This window comes from Zerene cesonia, chromosome 3 (genome assembly GCF_012273895.1).
Source record: "Zerene cesonia ecotype Mississippi chromosome 3, Zerene_cesonia_1.1, whole genome shotgun sequence".
Lineage (NCBI taxonomy): Eukaryota > Metazoa > Arthropoda > Insecta > Lepidoptera > Pieridae > Zerene > Zerene cesonia.
This window is the reverse complement of record NC_052104.1, coordinates 1482955-1497633: the sequence shown is the minus strand read 5'-3', so window position 1 is coordinate 1497633 and position 14679 is coordinate 1482955. Positions and strand designations below refer to the sequence as shown.

Genomic DNA, 14679 nt, shown 5'->3' with positions numbered 1-14679 from the left:
ACACGCACGTACATACACAAATACGCATACATGTACAAGCACACGCCTAGCTGTAGAAATATAGCGCATCCTGTGTGTTACGAATGTCCTTTTATATTCATAATCAGCGATTACTTAAAAAGTTTTAATGCTCCAACGTGATACAATACTATGAAAGCAAATAACGTTTGCCCTTTTCACACTAAACTATACTATGTTAATCTATTTATGTACATTATTATAAGGCCTTGACAATATCGCGCAGGTGATGCAGCAGAAGTCGCACGAGATCCTGTTGGGCAAGTGCGGCGGCGAGGGCGACGCGGCGGGAGGCGAGGAGCCGCTCTCCGCGGACTGGCCGCGGGACACGGACGAACCGGTATTTATTTATTATAACTATTATAATATTATGTGATATAACACAAAACTACTCGATCGATTTGCAAATTTCTTTTAATATTTTAGAAAGCTTATCATTACCGAGTTTACACAGGATTTTTCGGGAGTTATTCGGGATAAGCGTTTAATAATCACAATAAAAATAATGATCCACAGCAGGGTGTTCAAGTGGTTAGCGGCGGAGGAGGCGGTGGCGAGGCGCGGCGGCTCGCGGAGGGTGGTTGCGAGGCGCGCGAGGCACGCGAGGCCGACGCGCCCTCTGACCACCACCACCACTTCGCGCTGCCGCCGCCCGCTATGACGTATGACGACTATAGGTCAGTGCGCACTACCTTTAGAATATATACGCTAAGGCGACCAACTGACTGATCTATCAACGAACAACCTAAACTTCTGGACTGATCGGGCTGATATTTGGCAACCACAGATAGCCACCATGATGCAGGAGTATTCAGCAAGAAATCCTAGCGGTACTTGCTACTGACGCTGCTGCGGATAAAACTTAGATCTTTTATGACATCGCATTGATACATTTTATTTGAAAAAAGTTTTTTAAGCTTTCCTCTTTTGAATCGTAAGATAAACGTGACTTCAATGGTGAATATTGTATTTTATCATCATAGAACATCGTCGTTCGGGCCGGCGGGAGTGGCGAGCGGCGCGGTGGCCGGCATGACGGCGGGCATGAGCGCGGCGATGCCGGCCGGCATGGGCACGGGGCTCGACGCGGAGATGGCGGCGGACTACATCTCGGGCATGATCACGGGCTTCAAGCTGAGCATGAACGCGGCGATGCCCGCGGCGCCCGCGCCCGCCCCCGCGCCCGCGCCGCCGCCCGCCTCCTACACGCCGCCGCTGCCGCACCCCGGCAAGCGGGACCACCACCACCAGGCCACCAACACGCCCGCGCTCAAGAAGAAGGTTAGCCCTGTCGCAGTTCAAATGTCGCTTTTCGACACTGTTGTCTCTTTTCTATATGACGCCCTGACAATTAAGATTATCTGACTTGCGTGCTTTTAGGTTTACATACATTCAATTACACTGTTGTGAAATTTTGGTTACATAAAACTCAAATTGTATTGTTCGTTCATAATAATATTTATATTATTATACATAGAAAATTATTTTTACTTTCAATACTCAATTTTTTTCAATATAATTAAAGAAATTAAGTGCCGGTCTTTGTTATTTATTTACTTAGAATCAGTGCATGCATTGGACACATAAGTAAGAAATCTACCTTATAGTTATTATGACGAATGTTATTCAAGAAGGGAATGTAGAGGCAGATAGTAAATACGTTAAATTGTTATGGTTTTTATAAAGACGTTGTCCGTTCGCAGAGCCGGTTCGTGGGGCGCGGCGGGCGCGCGGAGGCGTACGGCGCGGCGCCGCCGCAGCCCGCGCCGGCCGCCTACTCCGCGATGGACGTGGACGCGGAGACCGACTCCAACCACGACACGGCGCTCACGCTCGCCTGCGCCGGCGGCCACGAGGAGCTCGTCGAGCTGCTGCTCTCGCGCGGCGCCGACATCGAGCACCGCGACAAGAAGGTACGGTTATGACGCGTGTGTTGCTGCCCGTTTTCGTGGGATTGCCAGGATATAAACCGCCGCATGACTCTTTCTCGGGTCTCGAAACTATTTCTATACCAAATTTAATCCAAACCTGATACAATGTTATCGGAACTATTTCAAATAATAAATTATGTCCAACATCCAAACGTTCATATTTTTTAAAATTAATATAGATTCAATATATACCCCATATAAAAAGTAGCTTTATATTCCATTGCTCCGTTTAAACTCAACCACTCATTGAACCTGTTGTCGATATACTATATTCCTGATGAATAGAACATGTATTGTGGTCTTAGTGAATTATGATATTGTTCTAATATAAGGTGTGCACGATTGCTATGTTCACTTGACAAACAAACAATTTCCACGACCAGGGCTTCACGCCGCTGATCCTGGCCGCGACCGCCGGCCACGAGAAGATCGTCGAGATCCTGCTGAACCACGGCGCCGACATCGAGGCGCAGTCGGAGCGCACGAAGGACACGCCGCTGTCGCTGGCGTGCAGCGGCGGCCGCTACGAGGTCGTCGAGCTGATCCTCAGCCGCGGCGCCAACAAGGAGCACAGGAACGTGTCCGACTACACGCCGCTCTCGCTCGCCGCCTCGGGCGGATACGTCAACATTATACGGCTGCTGCTGCATCACCAGGTGCGTACGGGCGGTGTACATTCAATTCATCTGGTTAATGAATGATAGTAATTGAGTATGTGTTGTGGATGTTATTCTCTTTAATGAATACACAAAATTGTGAATATAAGTGGATTCAAGTATGAATTGGGATGGGAGTAAATTTCATCAAAGTAGATTTGAATGTATTGGTTAAGCTATTAAAGCATAACGGACAAGTTTCATAATTATGTGTTATTAGTATGTTTTTTATGAAAGTAGCTTGAAAAATGTAAACACATCGTGATTATATTCTTTAACGCACATATGAACAAAATATCATATAAGAATATCAATAAGAAATCTATTTCTAATCACTCCTCTGGAAACTTCTACACTCTCTTCAACTTCTACTCTGTAAACTTGTACAATCACACCGTTTGATAAGACTATTTATATATGAACAGGCGGAGATAAACTCCCGCACGGGCTCGAAGCTGGGCATCTCGCCGCTGATGCTGGCGGCGATGAACGGGCACACGGCGGCCGTGCGGCTGCTGCTCGACTGCGGCTCCGACATCAACGCGCAGATCGAGACCAACCGCAACACCGCGCTCACGCTCGCCTGCTTCCAAGGTGAATGTCCATGCAGTTATTGCGTATAATATAAGGCGATAGAAGCGATCCGAACAAACATGCATTCAACATTGAAGATTCGATTGCATTTTCATAAGAAAAAGTACGAATTATAAAATTATGTTAGTTAAAAGTCTTTGACTTGTTCAATTTATGAAACAGCTAAGAAAGATCTTACAAATTCGCCTGGTTGGTTATTTTACAATAAAATTATACAGAACATAATTAATATTAGGAAGCTGATAAACTGGCGATTTGAGATGTCACCATCATAAATCGCTGCCGAAGGATATAAGACTAAATTTAATTTTAAGTTTTATAGCATTGAAATGCTTTATAAATGAGAAATTTTGAAAGAATAGAAAAAATTTGATCACGAGGCAGGATTCGAACCTGCGTATCTTGCCTAACCGTAGCTACGCCTAGCCTCTCGGCCACCCGTGATCCTTAAGGATCACGGGTGGCCGATATAAGACTATTCAACAAGTTGTACTTAATGTTATTGAAGGTATAAGGTTTTGTGAAGTGAATGTGTATACATAAGAAACGTGTTATAGGTCGGCACGAGGTGGTGAGCCTGTTGCTGGACCGCAAGGCGAACGTGGAGCACCGCGCGAAGACCGGGCTGACGCCGCTGATGGAGGCGGCGAGCGGCGGCTACGTGGAGGTGGGCCGCGTGCTGCTGGACAAGGGCGCCGACGTGAACGCGCCGCCCGTGCCCTCCTCGCGCGACACCGCGCTCACCATCGCCGCCGACAAGGGGCACACCAAGTTCGTCGAGCTGCTCCTGCAGAGGTACGCCTACCCGCATGTCATAGGCACAGTGACGTCATAATTAAAAATATCCTTAAGTTTTCAACCGTAGTATGATCGTAAATGATATATCCAATTTGAATGTGTTTTTTTTTTTTTTTTGAGAAATTAATTAAGAATAGAAATAGAATTCTTTAAGTTTTTGTGCAAAAGCTAAAAAACTAAAAATTATTATTATTTTTTTTTTGTTAATTTATGATTTGGTACCATTTTAGATTTGATATTTGCAGTTCCTCGGTTTTGTGTATCTAAAATACGAAACATTTTGTAACAACTTTACGTTTTGAAATACAAAATTGTACAAAAGCTTCCAGCCAGCCGTCAAAACAAGTATTAATTATATTTTACGGTTTTTACTAGACGAGCGGCAGTAGAAGTGAAAAACAAAAAAGGCAACTCCCCATTATGGCTAGCCGCAAACGGCGGCCATCTTGCCGTCGTCGAGATGCTTTATGCAGCGGGCGCCGACATCGACTCACAAGACAATAGAAAGGTAAACATATGTTAAAGAAAATATGTGTGGTTTTTTTTTACAAAATCTATGTTATGTTTTCATTTGAGACATTTAATTAAAATTTATAATTTGTAAAATTTTCTCTTGTAAATATCATGTATTCTTTTTCTTTTTCAGGTATCTTGCCTGATGGCAGCCTTCCGCAAGGGTCACACGAAAGTGGTCAAGTGGATGGTTGGTGTCGTCACGCAGTTCCCTTCGGACCAGGAGATGACTAGGTATGTAGAAAACAAAACGGTTTTATATCATACAGAAGATATTTTAAGATTGCTAAAATCATCAAACTCAATGAAAAATCTTAAAGATATTTCATCGTCGGAAACTCTTGTTCTGCCAGAACAGCTTTATCATTTAGGGGTACAAAAAGTAGTTTTTGACTTGACCTCAGACAGCAAAAATACTGGTAAAATATCATAAAAATCGGTCGAGCCGCATCTGCAAGCGCTGAGTAATATCAGTAAAAATTTAATGTAGATAAAAAATGCGCGTATAGTACAATAAGTGATCACCGGTGCGCCGCCCGGCAGGTACATCTGCACGATATCGGACAAGGAGCTGCTGGAGAAGTGCCAGGAGTGCGTGCGCGTGATCCGCGCGGCGAAGGAGACGCAGGCGGCGCGCGCCAACCAGAACGCGACCATCCTGCTGGAGGAGCTCGACGCGGAGCGCTGCCGCGAGGAGAGCCGCCGCCAGGCCGCCGCGCGCCGCCGCGAGCGGAAGAAGAAGAAGAAGCTCGAGAAGAAGGTATGTGCGCACACACACACACCCGAACGCTTCTGGGCTCTATGATGCGCTAGATGGCTTATAACATAGTGACTCTATCCCCTCTGCGCCCTCTGCGCTCGTAAAGAAGTCGTTTCGTTGATAGACTTGACTACATTAAACTAGTAGCTTAATTAACTGCCTGGATTTTCACGTTTCGCTCTTTAGGCTTAATGAAACGCCTGTTTTAATCACTCGGCTAGACTCGCTGACATATTATGTGACGTATGAAAATAAAATTAACATATCAATATAAATTACGACACTATCGACGAACGATATACTATTTCATCGTTTTCTGGTACGCATACGGATAAATTACAATTTCTCATAAATAAACGGCTGTAACTTTCCAATACAAACGAATGCACATATAATCGACAGGAGGAGAGGCGCAAGCTGCAAGCGGAGAACGTGAAGAACACTCTGTACTGCGAGAAGGCGTCCGGCGAGTGCTCGGAGGGCGGCGAGCCGGACGACGAGCCCGCCGCCAAGGAGGAGGGCGACTCCGGCATCGATGCCAACTCGCAGGTACATTTGCGTGTCATCATCATCTATCATATATGCGTGTATAAACAAGCTCGAATCCTGCTCGAAAGTACGCCTACGTGCCGATTGAGACTATAATCTATTTATGTACTGTCACGGCTCCGCCCGTATATCAAGATTCCTGTTTTATCCTAAAGGAGCATTTAATCGGGATAAAAAGTATCCTATCACCCCAGTCTGGTCATACCTTGTCTGTATACCTAAGTTCATCAAAGTCATTCATTTGTAACTTTAGTATTATAAAATTTCATACAGATGCTATCAGCTGATTTTGTGTGAAAATATGATATCATCCAATCATTCCTACAAAATTTAACGTTTATATTACTAATAAATAAATGAATATAATTCACTTCATTCAAGATGATAGTAATTGGTATTCATGACAATCTGCACTATATGCTTTAATTTATTAGCATTTTTATGTTATTAGGGTTCATGTTCGTCATCGGATGTGAAAGCTCCACCCGCTTCAAGCAAAAGTAAGAAAAAGAAAAAAGAAGAGAAGACGCCTACTCCTGCACCGTCGAAAAAACAACCCGATAAGGTATGTTTTTTTGTTAAAAATTGTATTAAAATAGTAAAAAATATAAATATGTAAGAAGTGTTTTCTATAATCTAACACTGTCGTATTAAAATAATAAATAATGTTGTTTTAACCTCTTAATTTTCTTTCATTGCATTATACTAATCAGACCACAATTTTCCGTAGACAAAAGCGAAAATAGAGACTAAAGAGAAGGAGAATGCAAGCAAAACGGAGAAGAAGCAAGAGAAAGAGAACGTCGCGCCCAGCTCCCCTCCCGCCACATCGCCTAAACATACGGAGAGACGGAATGAGAAAAAAGAGAAGTAAGAGTTCTTAAGTATCTTACTTCAATAATATTTGTTTGTATACAAGCTGGCTTTAAAAGGGAAGATACCATATTCTCCATAGTAAAAGTTATAAGCCAAAAACTGTTCCACTAAACAGCAAATAAGTAAATTCTGTATAAATAGAAATAACAATTAATTCACACAAAAATTAACCATATATATCTTCCTTTTTCAACGAAATTATCCTGTATGCATGCCGTTGAACCGCTTGACGTTTAATTTCGCCGTTTTATGTCGCGTCGATGTGAATGTGGGGGTTAAAAGGTGGAATGTTGTTACAGAAAACAAGAGGAAGATGCTAAAAGCATCGCCGTACAGAATGTTAACAAATACGGGAACGGCTCTAGAAAGAGCCAAGTGTTTGAATCGTCTAGGCTTAACGTGGAAAGAGACGACGTTGACACGATCGAGAAAAATAAAAAAATACACAGCCACCAGTAAGTTGACGAGCACAGATTATATAACACGCGTTACAGATGACGAATTGACTGGAATATCAGTGTCAAAGTTGTTCTGTCCCCGTGATAATGCTAATTTCTATTTTTTTATAGCTATTATATGTAGACTAGACATTTTAATGTTGGAATACTGCATGTTTTTTTTTTTTATTTTGCATGACACTAATTTAAAAAGTTGACATTTTTATAATTTGCAAGCGTACATAAACATAAATAGTGTATGGTACAATAACATGCAATTTAATTATAATAAAAATGTAATTCCATTGATTGATTTTTTTTTACTTACAAATAGTACTTTAATGTTTATAGTTACTACATTTTGTGTCTTTCCTAAGATGGAAGTCTTAGGACACTTTTATTCAATTTTAATTGCGTATTAAATATTTAATCATATTATTTCATATACTTACTGAAAAATGAAAAATAGAAATTTTCGCCAAAAATAAAATAACGTATGAATTATAGATGGGAGACAGAAGCCAAAAGCACGTCACCGAAGAGCGCCAGCACAACGGCGAGCGTGGCGCGGCGAGAGGAGGGCTGGAAGGAGGTCGTGAGGAAGTCCTCGGTACAGCCGCCCTCTGCCCTCGAGCCTGGGTTAGTTTTACTTCTCACATTGAATCATCAATGTTTACTTCCTATTACATACGTTCCAATAAAAATATATGTTATACCACACTTAAAAAAAAGAATTACTGCGCCTTCTAATGGAAATAAGTGGGCAAACATCAAACTTCTGATTTCTAGATTGCATTCGAATACAGCTCAGTGTTCACATTTAAAATGTCACTGTCCGCACTGATAACTTAATTTGTTTATGAAAATCCTAAATAATACAAAATTTTATCAGTGTGTTATTTCATGTCATCAAGCTTGAAAATACGTGACTAACAACAACAACAGTTTAGCTGCGTAGTGTCTCTACAAAGAAATATAATAAAACAAAATACTCGTTGCATAGTTGCAAGAAGGTGTGCGTCGCGTCGCACGCGATCTCGCGCGTGATCGGGCGCGCCGGCTCCAACATCAACGCGATCCGCGCCGCCACCGGCGCGCACATCGAGGTCGACAAGCAGACCAAGGGCCAGGGCGAGAGGATCATCACCATCAAGTACGTGTTCCACTTTATACTGGCACTTCTTTCTTACTTATATTATAAATACGAAAGTTTGTAAGGATGCGTGTGTGTTTGTTACCCTTTCACGCAAAAACTACTGAACCGATTGCAATGAAATTTGGTACGTAGACAACTGGACAACTGGAATAACTATAGGCAACTTTTTATCCTGATATTTCTACGGGATACGGACTTACGCGGGTGAAACCGCGGGGCGCAGCTAGTATAGTGTATATTACTTGGTATTAATTCAATGATTTAATAATTTTTGAAATTGGTTGTATATACTAGTTGCTCAGATAATCGAATTTAAACTAACAAACTCTTCAGCTTTAAAATAAAGAAGTATAGACATCTATAGATTTAAATGGATATTGTGTTTATAGTGTAGTAACACAATTTCACAAAAAAATTAATATAGAAAAAAAAAAACAATATCACAATAAATCTCTACCCTGGTAGAATCGGGGCGATCAATAAGTTGTTTATAAAAATTGAATTACGTTTATTCGATTGTTTGTACGTGTTCAAACAGGGGCTCGACGGAGGCGACAAAGCAGGCAGCGAGCCTGATCGCGGCGATGATCCGCGACCCGGAGGCGGACATCGCGCAGCTGCTGCCGCGCGCCAAGCTGCCGGCGCCGCCGCCGCAGCCGCCGCAGCCCAAGCCGCCCAAGCAGCCGCCGCCCAAGGTACCCGCACCACTATGTCATTCATCATCTACATTCCACGGTCTACTGTAGCTGCCTTCGGCCGCCTCCTTGGTATGGTGGTAAACGCGTGAGCGTAGAAGCGAGGGGTCCTGGATCAGTCCGTCCATGTTTGAGGCCCTGTACCCGGTCTACTGTAGGCTTGTGCAATTGTGGGAGTGGGAGTGACGATTATAGAAGGCCTTTGTTATTTTATTTTAGTTATAGGATATAAATGTTAAAAATAATTTAAGGAAGATCTTTATATCAAATCGCCAAAATAGAGAAAAAGAGTATTGCTTATTGTTAATAACCGGTATGTTGTGTTTACCTGATGTTCATGATGATTCCAATTAAGATCGATCACTGCTTGTCTGTTTATCATTTGGAAATTTTATTATATCCCATAAAATGCTTACCTGAATATAATACATAGTATATCAATGAGGCTGTAATCAAAATACAGTTAAGGCTACGTATTATAGTAATTAATAACTACTTTGCAATCGATATTTATTGACATGTAATTTCACAGCAAACGGGACACACACCAAGCGTATCCACCAGCCAGCGAACACCGGGCGCGAGCACTAGTGTGGCGGCAGTGGCGAGCCGCACGCCGGCCAAGCCGCACGCCGCCGCGCGCCCACCCGCCAGACAGCATACTCACCGTGAGTAAAATTTTAGCAAATTGTGATAAAATAATTAAAGAACAGATAGAAGATTGTGTTAAGTTTTTAATGACGCATATATAGGCGGGATGAGCTACTAATTTATAATTTCAATAAACATAATAATATAAATGCGAATATTTTTTCGAAAACTCTTCAACTCAAAACCCATTGAACGGATTTTGAAGATACGTAGCAGTAATGTAGCTTGTGTACCAGAATAACAAATAAGTTATAGCAATATATATAGTACGCTATTTAGCCCGCGGGTTCGTCCGCAGGGCAAAGCTAGATAAGTATAAAATATAGTGAACATGTGTACTCGATAGCAGCGCTGGGCAGCAGCCCCGCGGAGAAGCGCACGCCGAGCGCGCCGGGCGCCATCGGCGGCGCGGCGGCCACCAGCGCGGCGGCGGCGGGCGGCGCCAAGCCGGCCGCGCTCTCCTACACGGGCGCCATCGTCGGCGCGCGCAGCCACACGTTCGCCGCCAAGCTCACCGCCACGCCGCCCGTCGACACCAAGCCGCGCCCGCCCACGCAGGTACATGCGGGATGCTTGTCACTTGTAGCGATGCCGTTTTGTTGTGATCACTTCTGAAGAATTCATTGTAACAGTCAAATGGGTGAATAGTCTTTCATATTTAACTCCCAAGATGCCTTACGCAATATATACCTACAACAAATCTACGAAGGGTGATCCCATGAAACGGTTACCATAATAGTTATATTTGGAGCTCTACTACAACCGTAACCTGTAGAGGATACCGTACGCACTACGATACTTAAAACAAATTCCGCCCAGGTGTGCGCCAGCCCATCGAGCGCGACGAGCAACCCAGCGGTGCTGTCGTCCCCGCTGCGCGCGCGCGAATCCCCGCCCGCGCCGCCGGCGGTCGCGCCCGCGGCGCCTGCGCACGCGCACGCGCCGGCCGGGCACGCCGCGCACGCCGCCCCGCCGCAGCCAGCGGCGCCGGCGCAGCGCGTTGAGGAGGAGCGCGTGCCGAGGATGCACGATCACTTGCAGGTGAGCTACTGAATGTTGTGCTTGTTTATATGAGACTTGGCATCTGCCCGTGGCTTAGCAAGGTCATAGGACATTCCCAGGGGAATGAGATATTTCATAAATATGCGGTAAATACCGATATCACTGTTGCTTCTATTTCTTAATACGAAATATAACACTAATTTTCTTTTGTTGTATGCATGTATAATGAACAATTTTGATAGACTTGTACAATCCTTTATCATATTGGAAAAAGTAATTTTAAAAATATAAATGTACCTTATCTACTTTTTCTAACTTGATTAATTCTAAAAAAGTTCTGGTTTTTAAATTAATTGCTAAATGAACATCAAAGAATTTGCTCAGCATATTCGCATTTGCATATATATATATATATATATATATATATATGACAAAGTATTAAAGTCAACCGTGATTCCTTCCGAAATAACGAATAACCAATTAATTTCATTCACAGCTAAGCCCGGACAATTCAAGTACATGGAGCAATGAAGACAACCCAGTGAACACATCTACTTCAGCTCTGCATATTAATACCACACCACAAGTGAGTACCCTACTTCATATTCGTTTAACTACTTAATATCACTACTTACTATACATCATCCTAAATATAGGCTTTATGCCATTTCAAAATTCAAATAACATCTTATTAGTGATTATGACATGTGAATAATTCTACATTTAATTTATAAGGTCATATTTTTAATTGTTGTAGTTAGATCTCAATTCTTTTTTCGGCGCAGTACGCAACCAAACGTAGAATACGTACGTTTTATTGAATTTGGCCGTCATTTCTTATTTATTTATTTATTTTTTTTGGTAGGATGCATGTAAACTTATAAAAACAAAAAAAATAAAAACTCATTGATGTATTGCAGTCGTCAGGCAGCGCGAGCGGCGGCAGCGCAGGCGCAGCGGGCGCGGGCGGGGGCGCAGGCGCGGGCGGCGCGGGGGGCGGCGGCGCGCAGGAGTACTCGCTGTTCAAGGACCTGTCGGCCGGCGCCGGCGCCGCCGTGTGGGCCAGCGAGCCGCACAACGTCGACCCGCCGCCGCCGCAGGTGTGCACATACACCTAAGCTTTATTATATTTTAATGCATAGCTTGCGGCTGAGCTAAAGGGAAACTCGCATAATTATCGTTTTCGCGGGATTTTCAGAATAAAACATACATTGTGACTCGGCATGTGCTGCCAGACTTCAAACATTTGAATTTATCTCAAAGCTTGGGAAATTATATTTACTAAGATTATATTGTTACCGTGTGTGTGTGCGCGTGCGCAGGTGGACGCGAGCAAGGCGCCCGGGTACCGCGGCGGCGGCGGCGGCTGCTCGCCGTGCTCGCGCACGTCGTCGCACGGCTCCACCCCGCCGCCCGCGCCGCTGCTGCACCACCAGCACCAGCCATACCACCAGCAGCCGAGCGCCAACATGGGTACACACCACTTTGTTTTTTATTAGATGAAACTTTATCCAGATTGTCGCAGGATAAATAAGTCGCCCTTGTAAATCTGAAATTTACCCATATAATGGTAGAATATTTGTTTTTTAATTGGTTCAGTGGTTTTTGAGCTAAATCGTAACAAACAAAAATTATCCTATTTTTTTCCTAAATACTTGTCGATAAACTGATATACAATATTGCAAAAAAAATGTATATTTTCCATGTTTTTTTCTAACTTCTTTAATGAATAATTGCAGGTAACAATATGAACTCAATGGATATGAGTGGACTATCCCGGAACGGACCTATCTATCAAGATAACTCACGAAATGGACACAACATCATGGTAAATTATATATATAATTTTGCGCCTAGACGATGTTTTACAAATAAAAATCTTTATTGCTTAAAACATGAGATTTAATATGATGTATGTAAGATGTTTAAAAAAATATTTCATATGTATGGAATTCACCAACGCACTACTTCCGTTTATTTGATTTTACAATGTAAAAATAGGTTGATAATTTTGTTTTCTCTATGCACATTATATTCATTTTTTTGTGCTTAAAAGAAACATCAATTATTTGACCATTATTTTAATGATAACGCAGGTATCGATGTCGAGCGGCGTGGGTGTGTCGGGCGTGGGGCTGGGCTACGTGGGCGTGGGTGGCGTGGGCGTGGAGGGCGTGTCGCGGCTCAACCCGCGCGCGCCCGACTTCGCGCAGCGCCACCCGCTGCTGCAGCATCAGCACAAGCACTCGGCACAGGTAACTAGTGTTTATAAACCTATAATTATTTTATATGAATCGAATTACGGGATAAAACATAAGCTTTAAAATACTAGTTTTGTCCGTGACCGTGGGTCAACTAGGCCAGGTATGGAATAAATTGTAATAGATCATAGAATCGGCCTGATAACAATTAGAATGTAAATCTATTCAAAAAGTATATTTAAAAGTAACGTTTTTGATAATTCCTTGCTCATTAAATTAATAATTTCTGATCTATCTGTCTGTGCTTAACACCTCCCACTAAAGCATCATCTTGTGTGTGCCAGCAGCAACTGTTCGCGGGCGGCAATGCTGGCGGCAACCTGAGCTCGCTGCTGATGTCGTACCAGCAGAGCGCGCCGCACCAGCAGCACCAGCCGCACACGCCGCACCAGCAGCACGCGCCGCACCAGCAGCACCAGCAGCCGCACCACCCATACCAGGTACGCACTCACAATGCACATCTTGAACTACATCATTTAGGCATCATGTTTTAAACCGACTTCAAAAAATGGGATATCAATGTGTCGAAATATTTTATATACACGATATTTATCATCCGGCAGTCGCTCCTGGAGCGCGGCGTGGGCGTGGGTGTCGGCGTGGGCGGCGTGTCGTGGGGCGAGGAGGAAGAGCGCAAGCCGCGGCCGATCGGCACCGAGCGCGCGTGGAAGCTGACCGCCGGCGACGACTGGCACCACGCGCACCACCGCACCGACCACGACAGATACCAGGTGGGCGGCACACGCGCACATTGCATGGGGCAAATGTTTCTGACAAGCAAACGAACAAATCGAACGTTGCAAAATAAAGATTATGAATGATAAGCACCAGGGAAATAAGCGCCAACAATACAGGCTCTATTTCGCTGAGAATTTTCTAACCTAAAAAAAAATGAATCCCTAACAATCTTCTGGCAACGCGCTTACAGATCGTATTTAGAATCGTCGCTGAGAACTTTCAAAGCTAATGCTTCCCACTCGTAGATAGCATACATAACACTTTCTTCAGTAATTTACGCAAAGTAAAAATATATACTTAATTTTAAATATATATTTAATTTTAAATACGAGAACATTACAAAGGCGAAGTTGAGTGACCTCGATTGACTCCATGTAATACGTCATATAGGTGGGCGTGGGTGCGGACGATTGACCTTGCATCTTACATATTAACAGTGAATTTATAGCTGTAGAGCTGATTAATAATTATGAATGGTATTTATTTTTGAGGTTAATGTATAATTTTCCGGTTTTTTGAGCGCAGTTTTAAAATCATAAGGAAAACGATAGAAACTAAACTGTTTATCTTCGCTCCATCTTAGTAACTCTTAATATAAAGTATGACCGCGAGGTACGAGAAAAATTTGTAGATTGACTTGATATCAACTGTTTTTGTCGCTCTTGAGTAAAAATAAAGCGTCCCGTTCGCACGACATCTACGCAATTACATCAATGCACGATGCCGGGTCAATGTACGAAATTCTTCATAATTCGCGATTTAAATATTATATATATAATACATACTATAAATAAACAAATCCGACCAAATTCCATAACTAACAAACACAACTGTAACCTCGATCATCCCCCTCCCCAGCAACAAGGCGTCAGCGGCATGAGCGGCGTGAACGTGAACGTGAGCAGCGGCGTCGGCGTCGGCGTCGGCGAGGCGTACGGCGGCGGCGGCGCGGCGACCGCGGCCGCGCTGTCGCTGATGCACGCGCTGCCGCTGCACTACCTGCCGCCCGAGCGCGCGCACTGGGACCAGCCGCCGCACAACACC

The 14679-nt window shown here is 43.5% G+C and overlaps 1 protein-coding gene across 1 annotated transcript in view; it reads left to right on the top strand.

Moving 5' to 3' along the window:
• Positions 1–14679, top strand: part of LOC119839053 (ankyrin repeat domain-containing protein 17) — a 41723-nt gene that overhangs the window by 25482 nt on the left and 1562 nt on the right. The window contains exons 19-46 of the mRNA XM_038365230.1: positions 245–358; positions 535–695; positions 1002–1299; positions 1722–1931; positions 2333–2605; positions 3031–3199; positions 3757–3994; positions 4373–4505; positions 4644–4744; positions 5054–5270; positions 5673–5819; positions 6271–6384; positions 6550–6689; positions 6995–7150; positions 7640–7771; positions 8136–8285; positions 8827–8983; positions 9516–9651; positions 9984–10192; positions 10454–10675; positions 11133–11222; positions 11557–11736; positions 11959–12109; positions 12376–12464; positions 12733–12891; positions 13182–13337; positions 13461–13628; positions 14494–14678. Coding sequence (XP_038221158.1) covers positions 245–358; positions 535–695; positions 1002–1299; positions 1722–1931; positions 2333–2605; positions 3031–3199; positions 3757–3994; positions 4373–4505; positions 4644–4744; positions 5054–5270; positions 5673–5819; positions 6271–6384; positions 6550–6689; positions 6995–7150; positions 7640–7771; positions 8136–8285; positions 8827–8983; positions 9516–9651; positions 9984–10192; positions 10454–10675; positions 11133–11222; positions 11557–11736; positions 11959–12109; positions 12376–12464; positions 12733–12891; positions 13182–13337; positions 13461–13628; positions 14494–14678 — 4655 coding nt within the window. The remainder of the gene's footprint in view (positions 1–244; positions 359–534; positions 696–1001; positions 1300–1721; positions 1932–2332; positions 2606–3030; positions 3200–3756; positions 3995–4372; positions 4506–4643; positions 4745–5053; positions 5271–5672; positions 5820–6270; positions 6385–6549; positions 6690–6994; positions 7151–7639; positions 7772–8135; positions 8286–8826; positions 8984–9515; positions 9652–9983; positions 10193–10453; positions 10676–11132; positions 11223–11556; positions 11737–11958; positions 12110–12375; positions 12465–12732; positions 12892–13181; positions 13338–13460; positions 13629–14493; position 14679) is intronic.